Below are 27,162 nucleotides of genomic sequence, written 5' to 3' on the forward strand. Positions count from 1 at the left end.
CCCTCGAGAAAGAGTCTTGTTGATTTGACTGAAGTACTTGTGATTTTATTTCGCCAGTCCCCCTAAATGATGTCTAAAGTCGTAAATCCTTAAAGGCAGCCTTATGGAGACCTGGTAACTACCTTGGGGATCTTTCTCGAAGTACTGTCTTTTGCGGGATTATTCTGAGCCGCGCACTTGTCTAGTATTAGAGGAGTGTCTCCGTGCTGTTAGGCAGAAGAGCGTAATGCCTCAGGGGACCATGGCTGAATTCTTGTCTGGAAAGCTCGCGGATACCACTTGTGTTACCCTCTCACTAAAAATAGTCGAAACGAAACTACTGTTCAAGAAATGAAGCGTTGCGTCGCGAGTAATTATTGAATTGCACTGACAAGCGCTAGGGCGGAGTATTATTATCCGGCCCTTCATTAAGACGAACGCAAGACTACACCGGGATCCAAACCCATCTTAGGACGAAGATCGCGGATGTGGTTGCTTCAGAGTGAGACTCCGATTTTTGGGGCTGTGCTGTAGCGAATGTAGCCGTACGTGCACGATTGCAGAGCGGCGGCTATGGAAGTTTCGGAGGGTCCAGGAAGAGAAATCGAATGCACAGCTACAAGCAATGCGCCAGTAAATTCAGGCGGATATATGTCGCTAAGTCAAAGGTGCAAATGTCTTTCCACCCTTTATCAGATTTCGTGTTCGAGGTATTTAAGAAGTGAGATACCTGCTTCAGTCAATTTACACTAAGTACTGTGAGCATACTCTTGGCTTTCGCGACCGCTAAAGCTTGTTGATGTTTCATTGCTCCCATCTTTTGTCAAAATGCACGTCTCCTACCTCGCTCTTCTCATCGCCCAAATGCTCGTCACCTGTAGCAGCGTGTGTTTCGCAAATCCCCTCTTCGCTGCCGAAGCCGTAGCCCGATCTGTACTGCCGACCGATGTTTCTCTAAACGACCTTCGCGAACCTGCCGAACCCACCTGCACCGAGCTCAGTGCCCTCTCGACTTCCTTCAACGACCTCGGTACCTTCTCCAGTGATTGCATAGCCGCCGCAAACTACTTCTTCAACATGGGGATGATATCCCGAATGGCATGGCACTGGAAAAGAGTCTCGCCAGAGCAGCCTCCTCAACCAGGCTACAACTTTCTACCTTACAGTGTGGCGCCGAGAGGTTGTATGATACAATTGGATGTGCTGGACGATCCTGATGCCGAGGACCAATTTGCGCTGGTGCAGATTGCGGACGACTTCAGGCGACTGTTTACAAAATGCGTAAGACCGAACCCGAGAGCGTTGGCGGCGGGGTTTGTACCTGTGGGACCGAGAAGGGTGTTGAAGCTGTCGATTAAGCCTACGCCCATGAGTGGGTACTCGGAGGAGGCAGGCTTTGCCTTGAATGGCACGAGGTTGCTGAATGTCACATCGCAGGGGTGATTGAACTGTGGTTTTGACGCATTTTAACGATGAAGGCATTCGGTTGATTGTATCAAAAAAACACCTTTGCGGCCGGGTCCTTTTTCCTCTCGTTGCTCAAAAGTGCGTTCAGGAAAAAACAGCCCCTTTCAATTTCGCTTGATATTACAAAGAAATTGCATCAGCAGCAGCTATATTTGTCTTGAACTTTAGCCTCTATGTTACAAATTGGAGGATTGGCACCACGGAGCCTCTGAGATCCTATGCCTTACAGCCGCAACCACATCAATAAAAGGTGATCAACTGGACACACAGCATACTCTCTGCAGTGGGTAGCACTAGTCTGGTCTTCGGCGGCGGCTACGATAACGATAAACACAGGTCTGATCAGGTAGAAAATATTTTTTATGTTCCAACTTGCCAGCTATTTAATAGTGCTTGGGTGTCAAGGTATCTTTCCTCGCCACCGATGCTGCTTGTGGAATGTTGGCGGCTCCGTTCCCTTAGCCTCCTGTTGTTCTAGTGCTCTACTTATCGATGTCAGTGTCACAGAGGTCCAAGCAAAGCTTGGCTAAGTCAGAAAAGGTGACTACCCAAGGGACAAACCCGTCAGCAACGATGAGTCCCAAGATCTGAAGAGCAGTAGAGGGTGACTGGCGGCGAACGGCGCAAAAGAGGAGAGCACACAAATACAGAGGCTTTCAACCCGTAGAGAAGCCCTAACTTCGAGTCGATACTCAGCAGGTCCTCACTGCAATTGGACAACAAACCCAACGCCAAAAACTTATGATCGACAACCGTTCCATCCTGCAGTAAATGCTTCGCGACAAGATCATGGCCTCCAAACACCGCGATGAAGGGCATCCAAGAACTAATGCGGAAGTGTACTGCACCAAGCGCTTGGAAGACGGCGTCACGCATGGTGGCCGAGCTTCGCTTCCCATACAGCCTCGTTCACTTTGGATTAGCGAAGGCTGCCTCCTTTTCCAATCCTCTTGCTTGCTATGTCGTAGCTCGTGTGCTTGTGGCAAATATGGTTGGCATGTGACTGTATTTAGCAGAGGAAAGATATCATTGAGAGAGGCTTTGCGATGAGTTTCGGCTTCAGCGTGTCAGACATCTATGGATGCGCGTGTTTGGCGTATATGCTTTACAATGAGTTCAAGCAAGCGCTGGGGGCTTGTCAGGAAGCATCACGGGAACTGCTGCTTTTCAATTGAGTGCTTTTGAAGACTAAATCGACTATCGAATGCGAGAGCAGCCATCTCAGTCAATCCGACGAAGCTGCTCTTGGGGCTTGGCTTGACAGTTGCAAAGAGCTTCTTTTTGTGCAGACATTCGATGCGCTCATGGTGCCAGAAAGCGTCGAGAAGATAGAATTCGTTGCGTTTCATGGTTGTCTTATTGAGCATGGTTCACGAACGGAGTACGACCCTAGGTACGACCAAATTACACTCGTCAGAGGTTTGCGTCAGCATTTCCGTGAAAGAGGATTTGCCTTACAGATTCCGAAGCTCTAACGTGGACATCGGCACAAATTGAGAAAATGACGGCGTTCATTGTCCTCATCATTCAGTACGTGTTCATTGAATCGAGTCTTTCCGTACTTGGCGGCTGATCGCTCCGCATCTCAGGTCTTACCATAGTGGAATTCAAGCCTCTCAGGAGCGCATAAGAGAGCGCCATCGAAGAGTCTCACGACCTCCTGGTAGAGTCTTCGGCCGATCATGTGCTCCTTCTTGATTCCTTCTCAGACCGTCTGGAAACATCACAAACTCGTACTGAAGCACAAAGTAGCAGAGGTCGAAAAGCCCGATCATGTCTCACAGTCTAGAATCCTCTTCCCCAGAAGGTCGTCAGACATGGATGGAGCTAGGTAGGCTTTTGAGGGATGAGGGCATCACGCCAGCTATGTTTCAGAGGAACCCCGGAATTCTGGTCAATGTTGTGAAGACCACTCTCTAAAATCAGACGTTTTTGGCAGAATCGACACCACAGTCGTACGCGGCCGCGCCTGGATACCATGTCGACGAAACACCACGTCGAGCGTCACTCAACGAGAAACGCATCTTGCCTGGGCCTTCCTTCTGTCTTATCTTCAATGAGCCTTCTAGGATCTGCACCGCCTCGCAGTGCAGGCTTCTGCAGATGCATTCCTCGAAAGACAATCCGGGGTGGCAAGCTTCCTAGATCAAGGGCATTGATAATGGAATGCAGTCCCTGCTTCAAGGCAGAAGTTGCGAGAAGTTCAGCAAGGAGTACGACCAGGATGACAGCAAGGAGTACGACCAGGATGACTTCGACGACCTTGTCGTTGAACATCGTGAGCTCGGAGGAGTTCCCATCACTCGTCACTTGTGCTCTTGTGTCCTATGCATGAATCACGATGACGGTTGTGACGGCCACTGTCTGCTGTGATGGAATCATTCGATGAGATTTTCAGCTTCGATGTAATGCTCAGTGCCAGATCCCGTTTGGAGAGTGTTTTCTCTGCAGAATGGATTCCGCAGGGCCTCAATGAGCTCTGCTTTCCCAAGAGCGGCTGAAGCAGGCATGCAGATCGAGCACTACAGACTTTCCCTATTCCATAGCAATTGTTGGGAGATCAGAGTCATGTCGAGCGTGGTAAGGACAACAGCGTGGTCTGAGGGACATGTTGATTGAAAGCCTTTGACGAGCATCTACTGTTGTAGGGAAAGAAAAGTCGAATGATTATTTACTGGAACTACAAGTTGACACTTCCTTTTTTGATATATAGCTATACTTCCTAGTCTTTCTGTAGGAGATAAAGCTCTAATGAAGCTATTAAGACTGATCTGGTTTTAGATCGGCCACTGTTAGCAATTAATGGTAGGTAACGCATAATAATGTGTTTACCGCTTTCAAGCACAAACTCCTTCGGAGTTTTGGCCTAATGGTTGTGCTTTTAGATTCCTAAATTCACAAAAATCGGCTACCTCAGCTAGCACATTCATGTGACCAGTCACACACTGGCATCCTCCACCGATGTCTTATGAGAATGGTAAGAGTTTGCGTTGATCGATAAGTGGAATTTATTACGTACCTCCATTCTCGAGTGGGCCGACTTCAGGCATGATTTGGATTCCACCGCTCATGCCTCGAATACGATATTAAGCTATTGGTACCTAATATCTCATGCTGTAGGCTTTCGGCCGTAGGCGACATGGCTAATGTTACAACTTATTAGCATCCGGCATTCTCCGCCCCAGCAAAACATAAAAGGATGAACAGACTCACAAGTCGAGCTGAGCATGAATCTTGGGGTCTCTGAAATCCTTGCGAACCTTCGCAATGAGAACGTGCACCTCTTCTAGCCTCCAACCGAGTACTTGCGTCAAAAGGCGAAGGGTCATCCCCTCTAATCCGTCTTCCAGTGTCACCAAGTTCCATGCACCGACTGTTTTCTGGACAAGCATTAGCGCGCTGACTGGGTTCTCGCAGTGGAATTCAGGACCTTACCAAATGTTTGTCTTTCGGCCACGGTCCAATGGGTAGACGGAATCGTTCATGGTACACATCTACAAAGCCCGCATCCTTCATCCATCCTTGAATCTTTGGGCCTGGCTCTGGATCCTTGCCGAAGGACCTACAGGCACCACATCCGAGATCGTTCCATTTTCGAACTGCGTGCTCAGATGTGACTGACTCATCTTCGGAGTAGATACGGAGGTTGTAATCCTGGAATTCGGTGTATCCGCCAGGCTTTGTGGCTTCGAAACATTGGCGTACCAATTTTTCCCAGTCGGAAATTGCTGCAGCTAGGTAGCGACAATGGACAAAGTCAAATTGGTGTTGGAACGTCCAATCGTCTTCCAGATCGTCGACCTCGAACTTGACGTTGACTGGCACCCTATCGGCTTTGAGTAATAGGCTCTATTGGGTAATGGGTATTTGAATTCCTTACCATGTTGGCTGCGTTGGGCTTAGATCAGTACCAAGGATCTCCGTGTCTGGGAACTCATCGCTCATTTCGATGGCCCAGATGCCCGTCCCGGTTCCAATGTCCAAGATTCTAGCTGGTATATCTATAGGTGCCAGATAAAGCTTATTACCCATAGTGAGCTTGAACATCTGATGGCTTAGGTCGAGACGATCTTGTTCGCTCTCGTCGTTCGGCATGATGTAGCTTCCATCCTTGAAAGCGTGGTATCGACGGCCATTCTCGATAGGGTACCTCTCGATGCTGCTGGTTATTGATGCGGTATAAGTTGACCTACCGACAAGTGATTAGCTCCCCGGGCGCTAAACATACACTTGCACCGCAAAGGCACATACACATCATCTCCAATACTGGAGTCGGATGCGTCGTAGAGCTAGGACAAGCGTCAGTGACGTCAGTAGGAAGCCTTCACCTGGTGTTCGTGCTTACATCTGGGTCTGCTTCGATGTTTTGCGCTGTTGCTGGAACGTCGGCCATGACTTTGTCAAAGACTGAGAAGTTACTCTTGTATACGCTCTGGAGTGGTAGAATGTCCACGAGCGGGGTAAGAGAAGGACGACGTACTTAAGAGTCGAATTACTCCTCGTTTGAGCCTGGAAAGGCCGTAGGATTACGGCCAGACCATACCCGATTGCAGTTAGCGATAACTTGAGAGGATTTGATCCTCGAGTTGTGGTTCTTAGCCCCCGTGCTACGCTCCTTTAGCGGAAACCCTACCAACAGGCTTCGTTGAAGTTCGGGGTTTGCATAGAGCCTACGCAAGACACAATGCCAATCGACCCTTGCTAATAGTACCTTGCCAGCGCACACACCAGTCGCTCACTTGGCGCATTGTTCGCGTGGTATCGATGCCATTCTCTGCCTCTTTCAATGCAGCATTGCTGCCTGTGTGAAAATTTCTGCTCCTGAATGGCCGACTGCTGACGTTGATAAAAGTGCAGGCCTCTTCGCAGAGTCGTATGCTTTGTCGCAGTCATGGAATGAAGAAGAGGCCCTACGTGACTTTCTTCGTCAACCCTTCTTGCTCCCTGGTCCCTACTTGTGTGTTACAGAAATGAGCTCCCTCGCTTATTAGCGACCGAGAAACACATCAATCAGACAGCACAAGAGTGTAACTTGGGTATATCTTGATTATATATATCATTATCCATCATACATGCCTCGAACACTGAGCCTTCTGGGTATCATTGATAACTAAAGGATTTATTCCTCAATTACTATCCCCATTCCGTACTATTTCCCAACCACGCTGTTCCTATGTACCCGCAGCTCCTCCTCCCAGTTCATCTTCGAATGTGTCCTAGAGAGCGTAGATAACCGTTTCGCACGCGCCTTTTCCGCATCAATAGCAGCTTGCTTTTCCAAGTCAATCTCCATACTACTGAGAGTCGAGGCCCGCGAAGGCTGGTCTGGAGGACCCCGAGGATTGATGCCCAGTCGTCCCAGAAGATTGAAGTAGGGTTTCGCGAAAATCTTCCAGATTCTGTAAGAGAGGCGTCGCGCGTGTCTATTGAAGGCTACCATGAGTGCGACTACTATAACTGCGAGAGATATAGCGCCCATGTAGGTGAATATTTCGTGTAGTGTCGGTAGCGCTGAATTCTCATTGCCTGGATTACCGCTCCATTCGCGTGCGTTGATACCTACGCCCCAGTCAGTCCTGCTGCTAAACGATTTCAACCGTGGTTGGAAGATGCGAAGTTACCGAATACAGACGCGAAGAAAGACAAAGGTAAAAAAATGATCGTGAATATCGTAAAAATCATAACAGATCGTGATTGATCGGCAGCAACCTCGGTTTGCTCGCGGGCTAGGTGTGCTTCTACAATATTAGCCTGCTTCTGCTTCATGTCGAGAAGCTCCTTGAAAGCCTTTTGAGCGGCTTGAGCGCCCTTGAGCATGCCGTCTAACTGCTCTTTGTGTTCGGTTAGGAACTGGTCGACGTCGTATAAGAAGTTGATACCGTTGAAGCCCTTTCCATGGCGGGTATTCAGATCACGATATTGTTTAATCATTTCCGAAACACAACTTTGCTGCTCTTTGATTAACTTTTCAATTGTACTCAATTCGTCTTCGATATCACGCAACTCGAGGAGAGCGTCAAGGTCTTTACGGTTGTCTATATGCTGTTGTGCATTGATATCCTTAGCCTTCTTATATTGGTGATTGTTGCGGAACTCTTTGAAGCTGAGGGTTTGCTGTTCAGTCAAAATTGATATGTACTCTTCGAATACTCGAAAGACCTGGAGATTCCGGTCAGTGGTCCGGTCAAGCAGGGCCTTCACTGCGTGGAAAACGGCAAGTGCAGCAAAGTCGAAAGGATCCGTGCATTGGTTCGCATAATCGCCGTTGATGTCCTGATAGATCTCACTCCGCACATCTCCTTCTTTCCAAAGGCCGCCATCGTTGTCTTCCTTTTCTTTGGGAGCGAAGAATGTGATCACAGTCTTGTTGTCCACGATCCAGAGCCAAAGTTGGTCCACCATTAGGACCTTTGCAGCACCATCGTCGGCATTTGGCATTGAGGCCGCTGCTGCGCGACTGGACTGAAGCTTGTGCTTCATCGACAGCTCTTTGGGTGGTTGCATATCTGCATCAGGTTTCGTGCGCTTGTATAATATCTGGTCAGCATCTCGAACAGAGGTATTCCGCAGGCTCGGATATCCATATTGGTCGAGGGTCCGCCGGCAATGGACTGGTCTATCTGACGTAAGGTGTTGCCAGATGAGCTTGTGTTCCATTGATTTTCCGCTAGCGACGTGTTTTGCAATCGGGCGAGCGTGGGGTTGCTCCCTCCGCAATTTGATGATCTCCGCTCGTTTTTGCAGATTCCTGAATGAGTCCCAGTGGAGGTAGGGCAAGTATGCCACGAACTGGACGTCTTCAATGGCACTCAACGGTGTTGCCATGTCTACGTGCTTCTCTGAGCTCTTTGGCAGCAAACACTTAACGCTAGGTCTCACGAAACGGGCGTGGGGTGAGGCGTGTCGTGACTGGTTATGCTGCGAGAACCACATCTTGTCCATCAGGAGCTTGGTGTGGAGATTCAGATTATCCTTGTCTTGAGAGATTGTTGTGAGGACGAGAGGCACCCACCCAGCATGGGTGAAAGGAACGTGAATCCATTTAAACCGCTCCGAAGATGAACTGGGCAGCTGAAAAAGGTGCGCACGTTGAGGCCGTCTCCCTTGATCTGTGTCCTTGTTCGCCGCATTGGTCGTGAATGCAACTTTCTTACTTGCTTTGGGTGCTAGATGGCCTGGAGATCCCGGATCCAATACCTCTATAGTCAAGGAGGGCCGCCTAGTATGTATGTTCTTGGGGATCGGAACAGTTGGAGCAGAAAGCTTTGGATATGAATCTGCTCTGGAAGCATCACTAGAGGTCTCATCGCTTTCCGCCGAGGTGACCATCAAGGTTGGAGCTGCTGGCTCCGAAGCGGGCCTGAATTCTATGGCTGGCCTGACCGATCCATTCCTGCTACCCTCGTCCGCTTGATCAGTTCCACGGACCCTCGCTTCCATACATTTTGATGGTCCACTTTCGAGAAAGGTCTGGAGCGAAGGGTGAGCAGTCATGATCTTTATCGATCCAGGCTCTCCTTGCGTGCCCACAACATAGAACTGATGGACATCTACTTCAGTGTTCGACATTATATCATGATTCAGAGCGTGATGAAGGCTGCGCTCATCGGCACTAAATTCTTTCACAAAGGCCGTAATTTCGTCGACATAAAAGCTGTACAGAGCATCCTCATCCGTGAATTGCGGACCGCCAACGTGGGTGGTATTGAGCTGTATAACCTCTTCATCTTCGAAAGGTGCCTCAGGGCTGCTCAGCTTTCCAGAACGGCTGTCCACAATGCATAGCCGGATGGTGGTCAAAGTTTCCCCACCCAGGTCGTTCGTAGATAGTACAACCAAGTTCGTGTCTTCACTCTCAACGTAGCTGTATATTTTCACCCCGAAAACACTGACAGCAAATACATGATTGAGAGTCTGGATAAAAGATTTTGGAGTCAGCATTACCTGTTCAATAAGAGTCTTCGAGCCATGAGGCATATGTGAAAAGCAAACACTCCTTGGACAAGTCTCAAGGCTTAAGATCAGGTTTGAATGAGAACATCTGGTCTCCGAAAATACTTACTTCCAGGTCCGTATTACGTAACAAGAAGTCGTGCCGAAGGTTTTCAGACATTTCCCATTTCAACCCCAAATGATCTTGCACAGTTTGGACATACTCAGGCTCGGAGAGCACGCTTGAGCCGTGGTGCGGTGTGGAGAAGAATGTAACCCCAAGACACCATGCTGCGATGCTGTTCTGGCCTTCGGCGTCCTTCTTGCTGAGTGCTTGCTTGACAACGATACCTCCCGTACTGTGACATATGAAGAGTATAGGCCGCCGGTCTGTCCTTTGCGCTCTGCGATGCTCGCAAACAATTTCCAAAAAACGATCTGCCCAATCCGCGACTCCGTAATCCGCGACCAACGCCTCCCCAGCAGCGAATTCTTCGGCTGATTTCTTATGCGCATGATCGTTCGGCCCTTGGGGCGGTTTCACCTCCAATTCCCTTTCCGGACGCGTAAGGTGATCATAGAGATGGACTTGGGCGGCGGGGTATAGTCTGTCATGCAATACATAGTCGAGCCGGCGGCGTTCGAAGCCAGCGCTGTCGGTCTGGCGTTCCCATGTCTTTCTTGGATCAGCGCCAATGGCCGGTACGCATACAATACTGCGACAGGTCAGCGTTTGCTCTCATAGAAGGCCAAATTTCCCAACGTACTCGACCTTGACTCCACCGTCTTTGGGCTTTGACAGCGACGAGAAGACGAAGGCCATGACCACAAAACAGATAAAGGATGTCTAAGTACTCAGCATTATTGCGTCGACGAAGCAGACGATCGGGTTAAATGCATTAAGATACCGTCGCAACATACAGAAGGAGAACAGCAACTCAGGACTGATGAAGGAAGCAGGAAAATGGCAGCCAGCAGAAAACCTGGGGAGGGATAAGATCTGCCATCTGCAGCCTTGCCAGGTCTTTACCGGGGCTATCTTCAGCCGCCAGGGTGCCCTCGCCGCCCCCAAACCCGAAGCAGCAAGCTTTGCAATCCTGCTAGACAATCGCCTCAGACGCTGTCTACGTTAAGCCGGGCTGGACCGCCAGGCCAAGGCCATGATCAGCGCCGGGGTCGCCCTGAGACCATTCCATTGGCTATGGGCAGCTCCTTTTCAACGTAGCTAGGAGTCCTCGTGAAGATTATCGATTTATCAGGAGCACCAGGAAACATTACAGTTACTAACATTTTTGAAGGAAGGTAGGCTTGTAGGGAGGAATGAACGTTGTAAGCGAATGGCTATAGAAAGAAGCCCAGGGGTGGACCCCGGAGATACGCCTAGAGGCGCATGTTCCCGCTATGACACCCCACCCAGTCCTATTGTTTGATTCCGTTCAACCTGCCTTCACTTCTCTTCTGCAACCGGCCATCTGCCAGCGGTCAGCGGTCAGCTGTCCCAATATATATGTCTATATATTACGATCACATTTTCAACTATCATAGACCCAGTCATGGCTGCAATGGCCAACTCCTCTCAGATTGACCCATCGAAACCTGCCAAATACCCTATCACTATCAGCGAACAGTTGTTGCGAGAAGATGGACCACGCAAACGGCGGAAGGTCAATATACAGCGTGCGCCGTGCTCTCAAATCTGTGTCTGACGGGACTGATTGATATGTTCATAGTCAACCACAGGCCAAAGCTCTCCACTTCGTCCACCAAATCCATCATCACTCCATCCTCGCAAGGCCGCGACAATGGCTACAATCTCTCTCTCACTGACGAAAGAAATGGAAACATCTATCTCTATAACGGCGCCCAGCAACCCTCAGAAGCAGTCGCCTTGATCTACGACCCGAATACTCAAACCTTCACCCTCGACAAAATAGACACTTCGTTCCGCTTCAATCTTCGCAGCACCCCCTCAAACAAAGACGTCGCCAGCTTAGCCAGCCAATACCCACAGCTTGAAACCGGTCTCCCCGCCCCGGAAAATGTCGAAGATGACCTCTTTGACGAAGGCTCCGCGAATGACCATGAAGATCTGACTCGCGAGGCTGATCCGCATAATCCCTACGACTACCGTCATTTCCTCAAACCTGCTCAACAGCGTCTCTCGCCAACGCCTGAGCCGTCTCCCATGCCTAATCACAACTCCAACTCCTCCCCAATCCTCACCGGCCATTCCCCGCGCCCTTCGAAGCCTAAGCACCGGTCTAAACCTCCGAGATCTCGACATCTCTCGCCTAACCCTCGGGAAGAAGCGGATGCCGACAATGAAGACAGCGAAAACGATGATCCATTGGAAATCATCGATGATTCGAAACCGAAGAACGAAAGGCCATCGCGGCGTTTCCTTGCCGGCCTGAACGAAGGATTCCGCGGCGGCAGCGAACCGAGAAGTCTGAGATCTGTGGCTAGCTCTATGAGTCCATCCATTCAAGGCGACACCTCTGACGAGGAGAATGGAGATAGAAAGAGCAACGCAGATGTCGAAGAGATAGATCTTGGGGAAGGAACTTTGGAATTCGAGAGCCATGGTGCTGCGGAGCAAGAGGTAGAGACGCCAGGAAACGGGTGGGATGATGAGGATGAAGTAGACCTGTTGGAGCAAGAGCTGGAGCAGGAGCTAGAACGGCAGGCTGATCAGGACGCTGGTAACCGGAGGGTGAATGGTGCGAATGGCGTGAATGGCGTGAACGGCACGTATACCAATAGAGTGGTGGAAGAAAGCTCAGAGGAGAGCGAGGAGGAGTGAGCCAGCAAAGCGTTGCTATTAGAGCCAGGCTTTCGTCTGATGGTCGAATCTAAGCATTCAACTTCGGCGACTTCATCCCATCTCCCAACCCAAAAGCCTTCCCACCGCGGACACTCCCCCCACCACTGGCTAGATTTTCCAGTTTCCCAGCCAGAACCCGATGCTTCGTCATCACCTCCACCCACTCTCCATCTTCCTCGTCCTCATTTGCATCCTCATCATCCTGTCCAAGATCGGCTAACAGCAAGCTAAAATCCCCACCCAACCTCCCCAGACTTCCAGCACAGTACAGCACCTGTGTCAACAAGCTCTCGCGGGATGATTTATCCCTCACGTTGGGCAAATAATGTTTTAGTGTTTCCGTGAGCAAGCCAACCAGATGCAATGGGAATGTTGAAAGAGCAGATGGTAGGGGCGACAGAGGATCTTGCTGCTGCTGACTTGGAGGAGTAGATTGAGGTGCAGACACACTTCTCAAGCCAAAGGTTTTGAACTTTAGGCCCAGGTCTTCCGAGACAGAGGTGGAGTCTGGACCGGAGGGGAAGATGCTTTTGTACATTGAAATGATGGCGAAAGATTGTTCGCGGAAGATCTCAATGTAGCGCTTTAGGTAGCGCTCCGTTTGTTGGCCGCCGGACCAGGCGTCGCTGGTAGTCTTTTTGGTAGTGGAGTTGCTCTCTCGAAGGCGTATCGCAGTCTCCTGTTCTGCAAGGTCTCGGAGGGGGTCGAGTGCCGAGAGCATAGAAACGAGAGTTGCGAGACGGCAGACTAGGAATAGAGCACCCAACGTACCATCCCGGTTACCGCCACTACCGTCCAAATCTGGTGCTACTCTTCGAAGCCATCCGACTGTTCGCATACCCGCTGCTAACTTGATGTTCTGGGAGCGTAGACTTGCGATCAAATTCGAAGTCATCTCTTGCATAGCCTCTTCTGTCTGCTGGTAGATTGAGCTCACGAGCTCTGAGTCCTGGTAAAGCAGGTGCAGTCGCTTGATGTGCGAATGTAGGTCCAATGCTGAGGCATAGTTGGCCGCATTTGAAGCACCCTGAGCCGTAGAGGTTGATATAGCAGATGCAAGTAGCGTAGGCAGATCCAGTATATCTGACAGCCGGTCCACATTCCTGGCCATCAATAAGGCTTTCTTCCGTCGGTCCAGCACCTCATTCTCAGCACTCCGGCTGTATTTTTCCGAGAAAGCCACCACTTGCTCGTCAAGTCTTGGTATCTCATTTCGCAGACTCTCTGCTTCTGCCGCTAGCTGTGGTAAGCTTGTACGTAGACTCGAAAGGTGGTCTGATGATGCTACTATAGCGGGATTCGATCTGGCTGAGAGCGACTGCAGTGATAAGAGAGTCGTATGTGATGATTGTGCCAGCGATTGAGGTTCCGTGGATGTCAGAGAGGCTAAGGGTAGCGTGGAAAGACGGTTCAGGTACTTTGCAGTGACCTGGTCTGATACGCTGGGGACCGGGCGTGGAGAGGCAGATGTGTCGAAGTAGGGCACCAGTAGCTCGTACAGTGGATCTGCCATTCTTATGAATAGTCGCTTCAACTCAAAGACCGGAGTTATAAAAGCACATACCAGTGGTGAATCTGGGTTATGTGTTGACAGTGGGACGGGATATCCTCGGTTTCATAAGACCGAAGTCCTCCGCAGAAGTATTTTCTCAATTCGCAACCCTAGTTCCTATCGAGGATTCTGACTACTGTGTCTGTCAATACTAATTACCACCTCACGAAAATGTCAGAACCCATCCCAGAATCCATCCCCACCTCCTCCGATCCCCGCTCCAAACGCCCCCTCAAACGCCGCGCCCTCACCCCCGTCACACAGCAAGCCTCGCAAGTCGACGCCCTCTTCGCCAAACCCGACCGCGACATCCCCATCCCCTCCTCCACCGCCCTCGCCAAGAAATCTGCCCTCTCCGCCCCTCCCGAAATTGTCGCCAACGTCCAAGGGTCCAGCGCCGGAGCGGGCAGCGGGGAGTTCCATGTGTACAAAGCGAGTCGGAGGAGGGAATATGAGAGGGTGAAGATGATGGATGAGGAGGTGGCGAGGGAGAAGGCGGATGAGGAATTTGAGAGGAAGAAGGAGGAGACGAGGAAGAAGGATGAGGAGAAAACGGGGAAGAATAGGAAGAGGAGGGAGAAGAAGAAGAAGAACAAGGGCAAGGATGGGAACGAAGAGGCCGACCATGACAACCAAGGAGGAAACATGAATGGGATGTCAAAGCTTGATCGTGTTACTCTTCCCGGACCGAAGCAGGATGTAGAGTCAGGGGATGCACTACCTGCTACGACTGCTGAAGATGTTGGGGTCATCATTCACGATGACGACTGAGGCACCGCGCAGGGACATTGCCCATGTTTCCAAACAGTGTAACATTCTTCGCGGCTTACACAAGCACCCCGACTCACGTTTTTTATCTAAAGTGGTGGGTGCGGACCAGATTCCAAGACGGCGGAATCGAGAGCGATGATAGCCGGCCTAATGCAGAACACAATCAATGCCTGCTATTCAGCTGCTTCTCAGAGCAAGATGCTCTGGGCTCGCCTGCATTTCCTGTGAGATAAGTACGGTTGTCTTTGCTCCGCTATCTGTGGGCTCGAGCGCTGATGTTGACTTTTAGCTAGGAGATTCATGGCATCACTTTTTCATTGACGGTGACGAGCTTCCTGCTTGACAGACTTCAATTCTAGAGGTTGATGTAGTGTTGTGATTGCTCTAAATATGATACTGTTACTGCGTACTATCTTCCTTCCCCATATCGTGCCTTCGCAACATGCCATCAGCCACGTCTCGAAATCCGCATCACCCTCAAATCCCTGTGACCCGCCACCCTCCATCCTCACCCAATTGCAGGTTGGCTTCGACTCCGATCTCGTCTTCCACTAGGTAGCCTCAACCCCGAGGTAGCCTCAGTCCCACGAGTAAGTCGTTCCTGAACGCCTTGTTATCAGCTCACCTCGCCGGAAGAGGAGAAAGCGGAAAGCGGAAAATTTTACCCATGCTGTTTTCCAGGTAGCCATGGAAGGATCGTGAAGTCCTACCAAAACTCTCTCAAATGCCCTCTTCCAAGCTCTCAGGACCCGACAATGGTGAACGGTAAGCTGACAGAGGACAGGCGCCCGAGAACAATGGTGTGGGCTGCACGATAGGAATGGATGTCGTACAGTGAAGGGATTGGCACGAGCCTGGTGTTGGTTGTGTATAATGTCGAAGCCTTTGTCTTAAGTCAGTAAAGTACATCATACTCAGAGAAGGATGGATACCTTTGTAGGAGCCTCGCAGCTCTTCTGTTGGCCTCCTCCATTGACAAAGTAGTCGACCGAACACCCCGCAGTGCTGCAACGAAGCAGTTGATTGATTGGGCAGTCCGGAGCGTCGACATCATTTGAGTGAGCGAATACTGTGAGCTGCTGAAGTCGTCTGGGCGGATACCACAAGTTGTGGCATCGGTCGGGCAAGTACCGGGAATTGTGGAGGTCCCTTGGCTTGAGATGGAGGGGTACTGTTCTGGGTTGTGGAAGTCTGTTGGTTCGAGAGGAAACGGTAGTGTCTGGGTGTCGGACTCAAACTGGCGCACCGCCAAGCGAAGTCGAATCTATGAGGGAGAAAACTTTCTTTATCAGCCAAAGGCCGGCCAGCATTTCTCCTGACCCCTCAGGTTACATGAATTTATCATCATCAAAAATTCAGATTAAGCATGTGTCCGTCACGGGGGCATTCAAGGAGAAAGTACTGGCCTTTCAGGAATATGTTGAAGGCCGGCCAGCAGCTCTCCCGGTCACCCCGAAAGCAATCGGGGTCTCATCATCCATAGTCAGAGTTCCTTCGAGTCGATTCCTGCAGCTGCAGATGGGGGAAAGGGCCGACTGGCTTTTTAGTGGACAATGATGACAGGCCATGACGGCACACCTGTCCTAGGTGCTTGCACCTTTGACCGTCCATCCTTACGGGGATCGTGCCCGTCGGCATGCTCTGAGTCCCTGGCAGCAACCCTTCCGCGAGTCCGGAATTCTGGTTGTCCGACTCAAGTTGGCGCACCTCCAAGCGGAGTCGAATCTGAAGGAGAGAGTCTTTTGTCAGCCAAAGGCCGGCCAGCACTCCATCCCATCCACCTACCTGCATTACGTTCTCATCACAAGGAAATCAAAAAACTATCAAAGAGTGTGAGTCTTTCTATAGGAGCACACGAACGGGGTACACGAGGAAAATCCACTGGCCTTTGATTGTCTGTCACGAGTACGACGGAATCACAACCGATGGCAGCAGAGCGAAGATCGTCGTCGTGTTCTGCTTCTGTGACAAGCTATTAGCCACTATTCGAGGGATGATACCCGCAATGGAGGAGTATCTGGACAATGACGACAAGCCAGGACGGCATACCTACTCCAGGTCCTTGCTCCTTTCTCTGTCCGTGCTCGGCGGTGATTGTGTCTTGGAAGCCGTCGATACGCTCTGAGTCCCGGGTAGAAGGTGATGATAGCGGAGAGGATGTATGATGGAGAGGAAACCGTTAGCCTCTGTTGCATGAAGGTACAAGTACTATGGTGTAAGACTTACCACCGTTGCAGCAGCTTCTGCTCTGGTGTCGAGAGAGATGGGCTCAGGAAACCGGCCAATGGACGACAGCGAGAAGCTTTGAAGCATGCACTGCACTGGTAGGATGCCATGAAGATGCTGCACAATAGAGGAGTGTTTAGAGGAGTCTGATGGATGACTGGAAGAACGGAAGGGTGGTCAACAGGGAGAGATTTGGTGAGCAAGTGGTGTGGAAGAAAGAGAAAGTACAAAAGTGGGAGATGCTTTCTTGTACTCACACAGGCAAGTCTACAGACCCTCCTTCCCATTGTCTTGATGCTTTCCAAACTCAAAGTCCCGGAAGGCAGCTGCCTGCGTTTGGGTGGTTTTCAGGAGGAGCACGTCAAAGCTCCTTCCAGAATGGAACACCCAACGCATCATAGGCGATCCTACTGACAGTGCGCACGCTACGCTCTAAGTCTATCAAAGGAGTAACCTAACCTGAATGAAAAGCGGCAGCAAGGATCGCCCCTACTACTGACTACTTGGCTCTTCGAGGTTCCATGGCTACGATTCCGACTATACTAACACTGTCACTGCGAGAAGGGAGGCATGATTTGGGCAGTAGCTACACATGTTTCCACCGTGGTGCGTTTGCGAGTCTTTCACTTGCTAGTCTCGACGGAGTGAGTGCTCATTCTGGGCGATGCTACTAGAATAGGCGTGCCATCATACTCAGACTCCAGGTTGAATCGATTAACTAACTACCGTACGGACACAATGTCCAACTCGAAACCTGTGCTCGATTACAAAAGACCACGTAGAGTACACAAGATACCCCTCCTTCCCCATTCCTCCCCCGCTTGACCAAAGGATTTGCAGCCGCCTGCTACGGCAAGAACCAATACACGGTGCAGAGTCGCTAAGCGAAGCGAAGCTTCCTTCTCAAACCCTTCCTCCTCTCTGCACCGTTTACAGAAGGAGCTCAGCTGCCGCTGCGAGATAGGAGGGATGACCCATCTCGTGATCGTAATGGGTATGACAACCCGTACAATCTCCGCTCCCTCGGACGCATGGCATACCGATACACCCCCCGCGGGAAACCACAGCGTCAACGGCGCCGTCCTCCCGGCTTCCGAGTCGCGCGACCCCCGTCTACGTTCCGGAGCTTGTCGATTCGCATCGCTCTTTGGACGAAAGTCTCGGCGGAGAAGGCACAATCGGTCCGTGAGCCGCTGCACCCGGACCCGATCGATTCTTCCGGCGAGGAAAGCCTCAAATGTTCGATATCCAACCTGATACCCCGAACGACCACTCGCGGGCACATCGCCTCGCGCTGCGGCCCTTGCGGCTGGAACACTCATCCTGGATCCGAGGCGGAGGACTATGTTAAGGGTGCGTCGAATTGGATCGTGGATGGGGTTTGTACGCGCGAGCTACCGGGGATCGTTTCTACGACTCGGATTCTGTTCATTCGAATGCTTTTGTTTGGGAAGGGGGGCTGGATATGGGATGGGTGCGATGGAAGGATCGTTTCTATGACTCGGACTTTGTTCAATCGAATGCTTTTATGTGGGAAGGGTGGCCGGATATCGCGATGGTTCCAACCCTACTCGTCCACTACCATGCTGTCGCTAGTTTTCAAGTCGCCTCTTTACCGCCGGTCGAAGGAGGCTCGAGGCTCCTTCCCTGTCACACTTCGGGTCCGGCTCCGTGATCGTGGGTTACCATGATTGCTTTGCACACTCCTTGAGCCCAGTTGGAAATCATTTGTACGGCCGGCTCAGCGTGTGATTTTTTCTCTCATGCACTAAGAACGATTGTCGTAACATTTCGCAGCACTGAACACGACGTATGTATCAAGACCATCCATATGTCGCTAAGTTTGCTAGCTACGACTAGCTCTGCCCAAGAACTATCTCGCAGTCTCAAAGACACTTCATTCCCCCTCCGGACCGTTCAAAGAACATGGGTTTCTCTCCCACTGACCCCACCCTCTCCCCTCCTAGACCTCCCGCCCGAACTCCCTTCCCGCCCGCTTCCTGTCCACATCCTTGAAGACGACCAACCCCCCCTCGCCATCCTCCGCCGCGCCCATCGCGTATCCCGGCACATGATTCCCCCATCCGCAGTCCGCAGCCAGCCATCGTATCCGTGGCAGCGACTGTGGACCTCAGAGCGCGGAATCCCCGTCCCTGGTCCCGCCTTCCCGTCTCCCCTGCCGGAGCTGCTCCAAGGTAACTTCCGCCGGGTGGTTGTGCGTTTTCACGTCAGGAGGGGTTGCGGTGGTCGCTGCGGCGTGCACGCCGGACCTGGCGAGGGGGGAGTACGGTGCGGGACGAGCGGTTGTGGTGCACGGGGACTCTGGCCGGAAGGTGAGAAGTTTGTTCGGGGGTTGGGAGATTCCCGCGGTGGCGAACGTGTTGGTCGCTCTGGTGTTCTTGCCGGGGCGGCCGATCGCCCGAGGCTTTCGCTGGACGGTCCGGTCGTTCTGGCCATTTTGGTACTTGCGTATGTACTTTGGCCCGCGCGATGGACTTGAAGGGTCGGCAGAGGTGGTGAAATTGAGTTGCAGTGGCGGGATGTAGTGAATTGGCATCATGGCTGAGAAGCGCAGAGTGCTTCCAAAACTGTCGCGGCTGGACAAGTGAACGGCGAATGGTCGTGCTATCGATCGCACTGAGGTATACTTCTGACGGCTCGAAGTTACCAAGATGATTTAACCCGTTGGAACGCCGGCTTAGTGACTCGGGGCATGAGCTGAGTATCACGAACTAAAAGAAGTTGGCACAGTGCCGGACGAAAGGTGTGGAAGAATTTGGTTTCCAGTCGAATGCTTATTACATTCATGCAGAGGGCGAGAGGGTTTGGACCGCAAAGAGAGGCGTCGACAGAGTTCGGAAAGGGCCGATGCGAATCCACGAGCCTGCTCGCCACCACCGCGCAGAGATTTCTGAACAATGATATCTTTGCTCCCAAAAGTGAGGGATTTTCTTATCTTCTGGACTGTATAGCCTGCAGACCTGCAGCGAGCGGCTATCGCTTTCCCCAATCAAAAAGACTGGAAGAAAGAGAGGTAACACAGGATAGAAACTCGCCTATGCAACAAACCAAAAAGGTTGATGCCAGAATTCTTGTTTAAGAAAAAATCTCCAAAAATCTCCAAAAATCTGTGCGCCTTGACGATACGAGCGTCGTACAGCCTTCCCCTCCCATCTTCAGAATGAGCAAATTGTAGGCGGAATGTGAAATGCGAGCATGTCAGATTGATGATCTGTTGTTCCATTCTCCTACCCTAGATAGGTCTTACTTTCCCATTCGCTATTATTAGTAAGGATTTGAGAGAAGTTCGACCTCGTCTTTGTGCAACCCTCACATGTCTAGCGGTCGTATCTCATGTCACTTGCTCACCTAATCATACATAGGATGAAATCATGGTCTGGTACATGCGGAGTGCGGACACAAAGGCTTCTTTAACATTTCCACGGGTTGTTCTTTCTGGCTTGAACTGTGTCGATCTCGTTTCACAAATTTGCCATTAGTCGCCAACACGAGGAACACGAGGAACACGAGGGGGTTGGGAGGTTGGGAGGTTGTAGAATGCGTAAAGAAGAAAGCCAGAAAAGGAAGGACCAAGCTAGAAAGGAAAAGACCGAAGCCATCCGATAAGGCAGCCACCGGAACAAGGGTGAGAAAAAGTAACTAGTCGTCACCGACGGCTGTGCCGAAAAGAGGCCATGTTGGTTTGCGACATATTCTACCAGATATGGAAAAGTTCCCGTGTGGCTTGTCATTAGCGCAAGCCAATAAAAAGCGGTGGCGGCGGAGAAAGGACGCAAGGACACAAGGACGCCACGACATGCCAAGGCTAACGGCGATCTTTACCCCTTTTTTCCACTTTCTGCGTCTCCTCTTCCCTCGAAAGCGAAAAGACATCCTGGGTCCAAGGGTAGGTCGATACGGCTTGATGTGCTACATGAGGAAGAAGATAGCTGGATCGACAGAACTCCGGTCGCCATAGCCATGTGAGCGAGTGAACCAACAGTGGAACATGGGTACCGCTGGGGATGCTTCTAGTAAGAGGAAAAGGAATCAACTTGTCCGTGGGTTTCATGCCAGACACTGGCTGTTATCATGCTGTAGAAGGAGGAGAATGATGAGATCTGCAGGTCCGGTGTGTCATTGGTTGGCGCTCCAGCTAACAAGATCCGTTGCGCTTCCTCATCTGCAGCGATGCAGTCGTAGAGACTAAGAGTAGGATTCGCAGAATGTAATGCACTCAGCTGCAGGCGGTTGGCTTTTTCGGACCCAAGGAGACATTTTCTGTCATCAGGCGCGGTCAGAAATGGTGGACCAGGTTATGAATGTGCGGGCTGGCTTGAGCCATCGGGACGCGACAGCCACCGATCTGCTCGTCCACTGTGTGCCCATTCCTGAAACCCAGTAACCCATCTCACTCAGAATCGATATGCGTCCACCCAACGTGCAGGACTCTTGTTCGGGTGACCAAGAGTGTGGTAGTAGTGTCGCTTGGATTATGCTTGAGGTGAGATGAATTCTTGTACCAGAGAAGGGCGGACCAATTCCGGCAGAATTGGGGGCCGAAGTAGCTTGTTGGGTGCAACTGCAGGGTGAGATGGGATGCATAAGGTGAGGTAGGCGAGATGTATTACTGTAGTTAGATACATAGTGGTAGGTAGTTGGATCGGTAGGACCTACTCTTTCACTTGATGTATCACTGAGGTGTCACTTTTGATTTTTTTTCACTATTCTCAGCATTTTTCACTACCTTACTATTATTACAGCCGAATGCGCAGCTCAAGTTGGCTTTTAGGCATGCAGATCCAAAGCTTGACCGGCTGTTCGGAAAGCTGCCGAGAAGTTTAGAATTCTTGGAAGAATCCCAAGGCAACATTTGTCGGCCAATGGACAGCTGAAAGATCCATAGGTAACTTAATTAATCAAAAATCAACCCAAATTCCAATGATGGAGCATGAGCATGAGCATGAGCATGAGTCCTGGAAACCACCTTGATGTAGAGTAGCCAAGCATACTTTATCTACCTATCCAAATTGTAAAACCGTCTTGCCTGCCTGTGACCGCCTGGCGCATCGCGAAACATGAAAAAAAAACATTGCGCCCAATCCGGGCCTGTCTTCACCACCTTCCCGGGTAGGGTAGGGAAAAAGAAGGATAAGCAGAATAAGCACTGGCAGGCCCTGAAGGAAGTAGATATGTAGTGATTGGGCCAAAAGCTGCAAAAGCCAAAACCCCATGGTCGTACATAGTTCCTGCCTAGGACAAGCGTCACAACTCACAAGCCCACCCTCTCTCCCTACCTCACTCCCCCCCCCCAAAATTGGCCGATCCCATGTACCGTCAATACTTACGCATTCGACGATCTTTTTCTTGCCTCTCGTTCACACTTACCTTTTTACCCTTTTACCCTTTTAATTCCAACCTTTTCAATCTAAAGTAGACTCCCCTACCGTACTTTACTCTACCTACTCTACCTTGAAAGCCACGCGCGTAAAGATCGGCTGGTGCTGGCATAGCCTCTTTCCACTTTCATTCGACAAATTCCCTCCCACCAAAAACAACACTACTTTCGGATCATTGACCGGCGTCTTGATTGCCTGACTTGGTAGATATACCCGTTCCCTCACCCCATTCTCAGACGCCTCTTGCTCACCTCTCATTGGACTGCCAGAATTTGCTACAATTGTACTATTAACCTTTCACTCCTCCTTACCTTTCGTTGAAAAGTGAATAATAAAAAAACAAAAACAAAAACAAAAAAGGTCACCGCACCTTCTTCTTCCGGATTGTTATATTCTCCGCCGACTCCTCTCAAAAAAGGTTGTACCTACTTACTTTAAATCATCCCACATTCTCGCTCAATCCACTCTTACTTTATCTCACCGACATCTTGAGCCTCCACCTCCGCACCAATGTTGCTTACACTCAAACCTTTACAACAGCACGGGTTTGCAAATCCCTATGCAGCTTCATCTGCTCAACAACGCTCTCCCTCCTCATACTATTCCTCACCCCCAAAGTCCGCTTCTCTTCCTCCTCTACCGGATAACAAACCCCGGAGAATGAGCACACCACACCGAGGCCTGCCGCCTCCCTCAGCCATGGAACGAAGTCTGCCATTGCCCGAACGAGCGCCACAAACAACCGGCCTGTCATTGGCTTCGCTGCCTGCCGCGCCTTCACAATGGCAAGGCGGTCAAGACGAGTCAATGCGAACCTGGTTACACGCCAAATCCGAGGAGGATCGACGCAAACAGGAAGAAGAAAAGACTCGACAAGAGGGCTTGAGGTTGGAGCAGCGAAAGCTCGAACAAAACATGCTACAAGAATCTCTACGGGGCGGGATCCCTCCACCAATGGTTCCGATGATCTTTGCCAGCCTTGGGGGAGGCCAGGTTGCGCAATTGAGTCTGGAATGGGCCCAACATTACATGCAACAGCTCACTATCCAGCAGCAGGCCCAAATCCAGCAGCAGCAGCAGCAACAACAACAGCAACAACAGCAGCAGCAACAACAGCAACAGCAGCAGCAGCAGCAACAACAGCAGCAGCAAGCCCAAACTCAGGCCCAAGCCCAGATCCAGCAGCCGCCAGCACATTCCCAACTCCAAACTTCACCGGAACAACGCCGAGACACCCGTCTCCTGACCGGTCCAAATCCGAATCCTTACGGGGCGCAGCAAATGCAGCCGCCGGCACAGACTACACCGATACAACCAGTGCAGCAGCCTCAAGCCAATGCAAGCTTCACATCCTCATACACGAACTCTGCTCTCCCCAGCGAGCGCGTCAGGTCACAGCAACCTCTACAAGCAGCGCCACCGACATCGAACCCACGGCCTACAACTTCACAGTCCTCTTTGTCTCGTCTCAACACCGGTGGTGATCTACATGTGCCCACTCCGGGAACTTCCGCCGCTCTACAATTGACAGGCCAGCATCCTCTACAGCAAACGCAGACAAGCCAACAGCAAGAGCAACCCTCTTCACCTCTGTACTTTCATCATTGGCAACCACCCGGGGAGCAAGGCAAGTCTAAAGACAAAGAGCAAGGAACACCATCAGGCAGGAGTGCGCACACATCTCCAAACACGCAACCCCCAGGATCTCACCTGCGCTCGGAGTACACCACTTCGCCCAAAAAGCGCAAAGCGACAGGGTCCCACCAGCCCGCGCCAACACCCTCCTCTCACACATCACCATCCTTCAACCACCAAGGCTCATCGGGTTCCACTTCTGGCCGACGCCGCCGACAAAACTCCAGGGCCAGCGACGGCTCTTCCCGTGCAGCGCATGAGAGTGGACGACAGAGTCTAGAGGGCGAGGCCGAAAGTAGCAGAAGTTCGGCGCATGCTGAAACACGCCACCTTCCAGCTCATCATGCGGCCGGGTCGGATAACAGGGAAATGAGGGAGATGAGGCATGCATCACGGGATTTAAGCGAGCGAAGCAGTCCCAAACGGGAGTCATGACCAGGCTCTAGTCTCTACCATTGGACAAGTCGAAACGTCGAGGATGATTTCATTTCCTTTCATTTCATGCAGGGTGCCATGGCGACCTGTCAGTTGCGTGGTGTTATATGTTTGGATCTGGCATTCTGACTGGCTACTTATACCCTTCTCGCGCATCTTACATTGCATTTGGCGGTATGCATGTGTTGCTTGCATTTTTGTTCTCTACTATCAGTGCCCGGTATTTATACGCCCTGGGGGCACGGGCACGATTGACAGATTCCAGTCTATTCCCCGAGATTTTGCATTCTTGTACCATACTTTTGACCTAGGGACATTTTGATCTCCGGATCGTAGGAAATTCAAGGCAGACGCAACGGCCATTGGGACCGCTGCTGCATGCATGCATTATCGTTCTCGCCACCATTTTGTTGGGTGGAAATTACTTGTCATTTCGCTTGGCCTTGGCCTGCATACCGCCCTCTCCCCATCCAGCAAAACCGAGTTTAGAAAAGTCGGGCATAGATGCGCTTTGACGCATGCAACGTTGTGAAAATTGGAAAAATGAGACAGACCCATTTGACACCATTGACAAATGATACTCACTTCCGATCATCACTGCCGCGACCCGTCTTGGTCCAAGTAGTGCTTGCCCTTCATCCTCGCTCTGACAGTCTTAATCTTTAGCTGTGCAGCTGTGCAGCAAAAGCTGAGATAGCCGTTATGTTGCGCATGAGTCTAATCCACCCTTGGCCCTTAAGTCTTTTGCGTTGTTTTAGCTCCCGTTGCGCTTGCCGCCGATCATTTTTCCTACCAGTCACTTTGAGCTTCCAATGCACGCTGAAGAAAATACTTGCATCCTCGATGCTCGTCACCACTCTACCTGTGCATCGGTCATACTTGATCCACCCCGCCTGGTCCACCGACGAAACTTGCCGCCGAGGAAAATCCTTGGCAGGGCGTCCTTCATCGCTCGGCCTTTGTCCACGGTGCAACAGTGCCATCCTCGGTGCTCGTGTGCGGAGGCAGGCTTCCATCGGTCAGGCGCCATCGACATCGTCGAGTCATCACGGCCGTCATAGACCCGGCGATCGTGGCCGCTCCTGCAGGATCTGTCCATCACCGAGGGAACGGGTGCGGTACCAAAGCTGAGCCGGATTCTGGGACGGAAATGTTTCCGTTCGAGTGGGAGTCTGACGGTCTGTGCCCTGGAGGATTCAACTCGGTACCTTACGGGTGGAGCGGTGGGCGCGGGACGGCTGTCTGACACTTGGGTGTGGGTGGCTGTTGCTGTTCATGGTATCGGATGGGATGGTTAGACATGTCGGGGTGTCTGTTGCTAGAAAGGAGCAGGGAGGGTCCGGTTGAGAGGAGATTGTTGGCATCGATTGTGATTTGCAGCTCTTTAAGTATGGTTACTTCTTTCCGCTCTCTCTCTCATTCTCTCTCTCTCTTTTTTTCCCAAACATACGCAGCCTTGTGTGTGTTTCTCAGCTTTCTACCAAACCATCCTCATCTCCACGGTCTGAGCCGAGATTGACCCTTCCCAATGTCTGAAGTCTTCGCAACTTCCGGCGTTGCCGTCGCGACAGTCATTTCCGCTCTTGCACACGGATTCGGGTGCCCCAGACTCTCCCTCGAAGTCGTACTCGCGTGGAGCCAGCCTTCGCTTAAAGTGTGTATCTTCCAGACCGTTCTTCCGCAAGCTACAAGGTCTTGAAACATATGCTTTCACTTTTCCGCATGTTCAACATGGATCTGTATAGTGTACGAGGGTACGAATCCATACTTATCCAATCGATCGGGATTCCTGTAAATCTAGGGTCACCCACCGTATCGACCAGGAGCTTTCTGCGGAAGAGCCACCAGGGGTAAGCCAAGTGTTCCAAACCATCCAAGTCTGACCTTTCTCTTCAGGCCAAGTATCAAACAGCGCGTTCCCTGCGTATCCACCACAACAGCTACGCTTTGCACGTTCGGTTCGGGACCGAAGACAAGATGGCGCCCCGACTCGATTATCAAAGGGGTAGCCACGAGGCACGAGCCGAACCTGTCCCTCTCCAGATACGCGCCCTGTCAATCGCATCGAAGCCCCCTGGATGGCGGCTCGCACGGGAAGCGCATAGAGTCCACATCACCGCCACGTGCAACGATCGCCTCTCGCACACGGCCTCGCGTCTCTATCCTTACAGGCGAGTCGCTCACCCTCCATTCAACACCATCGGAGCGGCTTGCTTCTGGATCGAGATTCCCCCTGGCAGTACGCCGCCTCAAACGGAACCCCTACCCGTCTTCCCCCCGCTTCCGCTTCCCTCGACGTGCAACACTCCTGCCCGTTTTCTGCTTGCCTCCCTCCCCAACAATCCTAATCCCCTCAACCAAATCCTCGCATCCGTAACCGGTGCCCGTTCCGTCCGTTGCCAAAAGGCGGCACGCTGGGTGCCCCTCGTCGGCTGGGTGGGTATCAAGCTACCTATCTCCGATGAGTGAATCGTAAAAGCTTACCCCGACTGATCCGCCACGGACGGAGGCGCCTGCTCGGAGAACTTGGCCCGACCACCCGTTTCGCCCCCTTGCCTGCAACGATCCCTTCAACGATCCCGATCAATCGCATCCTTTGGACTTCATCTGGATCGGGCTCCAACGCTTATCCCGCCTACCTCATCTATGCCTAAGAATCAACCGTAGCTAAATTCACGCTCCCCCCCCCCTCCGCCCCCCAAAATATAACAACACAGCGCCATCATCACCTCGCCCCACCTTTTCCTTTTCTTTCCTCTCCTCCCCTTTCACAAAACACCCGCCAGGACCTCACATTCGCAATGCGCCATGAAGAAAACATGAGAGGCCGGATATGCCTCTTGCGGTCTAGCTGGTCTGAGGGGGCTTTTCAGGGCACGAGTCGGAGTCCAGGATAGGGACGGAGGGGGACGGCTGAAGGCGCGGTTTGGGGCTTTGTCGTC

The 27,162-nt window shown here is 51.5% G+C and overlaps 9 protein-coding genes across 9 annotated transcripts; 5 read left to right on the forward strand and 4 right to left on the reverse strand.

Moving 5' to 3' along the window:
* Positions 1-807: 807 nt before the first annotated feature.
* Positions 808-1,422, forward strand: HO133_011031 (uncharacterized protein; the record flags this gene model as incomplete). Its single annotated transcript, XM_037301880.1, has 1 exon — positions 808-1,422. The coding sequence occupies one exon, from the start codon at positions 808-810 to the stop codon at positions 1,420-1,422; it is 615 nt and encodes a 204-aa protein (XP_037153514.1).
* A 3,233-nt stretch (positions 1,423-4,655) lies between these two features.
* On the reverse strand, positions 4,656-5,839 carry HO133_011032 (uncharacterized protein; the record flags this gene model as incomplete). Its single annotated transcript, XM_037301881.1, has 5 exons — positions 4,656-4,826; positions 4,882-5,272; positions 5,327-5,635; positions 5,698-5,735; positions 5,792-5,839. 5 exons carry the CDS (start codon positions 5,837-5,839, stop codon positions 4,656-4,658), a joined length of 957 nt encoding a protein of 318 aa, XP_037153515.1.
* Positions 5,840-6,595: 756 nt separating this feature from the next.
* Positions 6,596-10,201, reverse strand: HO133_011033 (uncharacterized protein; the record flags this gene model as incomplete). The annotated part of the gene is made up of 4 exons (XM_037301882.1): positions 6,596-7,005; positions 7,068-9,360; positions 9,509-10,094; positions 10,146-10,201. The coding sequence occupies 4 exons, from the start codon at positions 10,199-10,201 to the stop codon at positions 6,596-6,598; spliced, it is 3,345 nt and encodes a 1,114-aa protein (XP_037153516.1).
* A 730-nt stretch (positions 10,202-10,931) lies between these two features.
* On the forward strand, positions 10,932-12,181 carry HO133_011034 (uncharacterized protein; the record flags this gene model as incomplete). Its single annotated transcript, XM_037301883.1, has 2 exons — positions 10,932-11,055; positions 11,109-12,181. 2 exons carry the CDS (start codon positions 10,932-10,934, stop codon positions 12,179-12,181), a joined length of 1,197 nt encoding a protein of 398 aa, XP_037153517.1.
* Positions 12,182-12,230: 49 nt separating this feature from the next.
* Positions 12,231-13,715, reverse strand: HO133_011035 (uncharacterized protein; the record flags this gene model as incomplete). Its single annotated transcript, XM_037301884.1, has 1 exon — positions 12,231-13,715. One exon carries the CDS (start codon positions 13,713-13,715, stop codon positions 12,231-12,233), a length of 1,485 nt encoding a protein of 494 aa, XP_037153518.1.
* Positions 13,716-13,925: 210 nt separating this feature from the next.
* On the forward strand, positions 13,926-14,525 carry HO133_011036 (uncharacterized protein; the record flags this gene model as incomplete). Its single annotated transcript, XM_037301885.1, has 1 exon — positions 13,926-14,525. One exon carries the CDS (start codon positions 13,926-13,928, stop codon positions 14,523-14,525), a length of 600 nt encoding a protein of 199 aa, XP_037153519.1.
* A 4,357-nt stretch (positions 14,526-18,882) lies between these two features.
* On the reverse strand, positions 18,883-19,308 carry HO133_011037 (uncharacterized protein; the record flags this gene model as incomplete). Its single annotated transcript, XM_037301886.1, has 1 exon — positions 18,883-19,308. One exon carries the CDS (start codon positions 19,306-19,308, stop codon positions 18,883-18,885), a length of 426 nt encoding a protein of 141 aa, XP_037153520.1.
* Positions 19,309-22,660: 3,352 nt separating this feature from the next.
* Positions 22,661-24,220, forward strand: HO133_011038 (uncharacterized protein; the record flags this gene model as incomplete). Its single annotated transcript, XM_037301887.1, has 1 exon — positions 22,661-24,220. The coding sequence occupies one exon, from the start codon at positions 22,661-22,663 to the stop codon at positions 24,218-24,220; it is 1,560 nt and encodes a 519-aa protein (XP_037153521.1).
* Positions 24,221-25,951: 1,731 nt separating this feature from the next.
* HO133_011039 (uncharacterized protein) lies at positions 25,952-26,689 on the forward strand (the record flags this gene model as incomplete). Its single annotated transcript, XM_037301888.1, has 3 exons — positions 25,952-25,974; positions 26,022-26,070; positions 26,117-26,689. 3 exons carry the CDS (start codon positions 25,952-25,954, stop codon positions 26,687-26,689), a joined length of 645 nt encoding a protein of 214 aa, XP_037153522.1.
* Between the last annotated feature and the right edge of the window lie 473 nt (positions 26,690-27,162).

The sequence above is a fragment of the Letharia lupina genome (assembly GCF_014066315.1).
Source record: "Letharia lupina isolate WasteWater1 chromosome Unknown contig_9, whole genome shotgun sequence".
Taxonomy (NCBI): domain Eukaryota; kingdom Fungi; phylum Ascomycota; class Lecanoromycetes; order Lecanorales; family Parmeliaceae; genus Letharia; species Letharia lupina.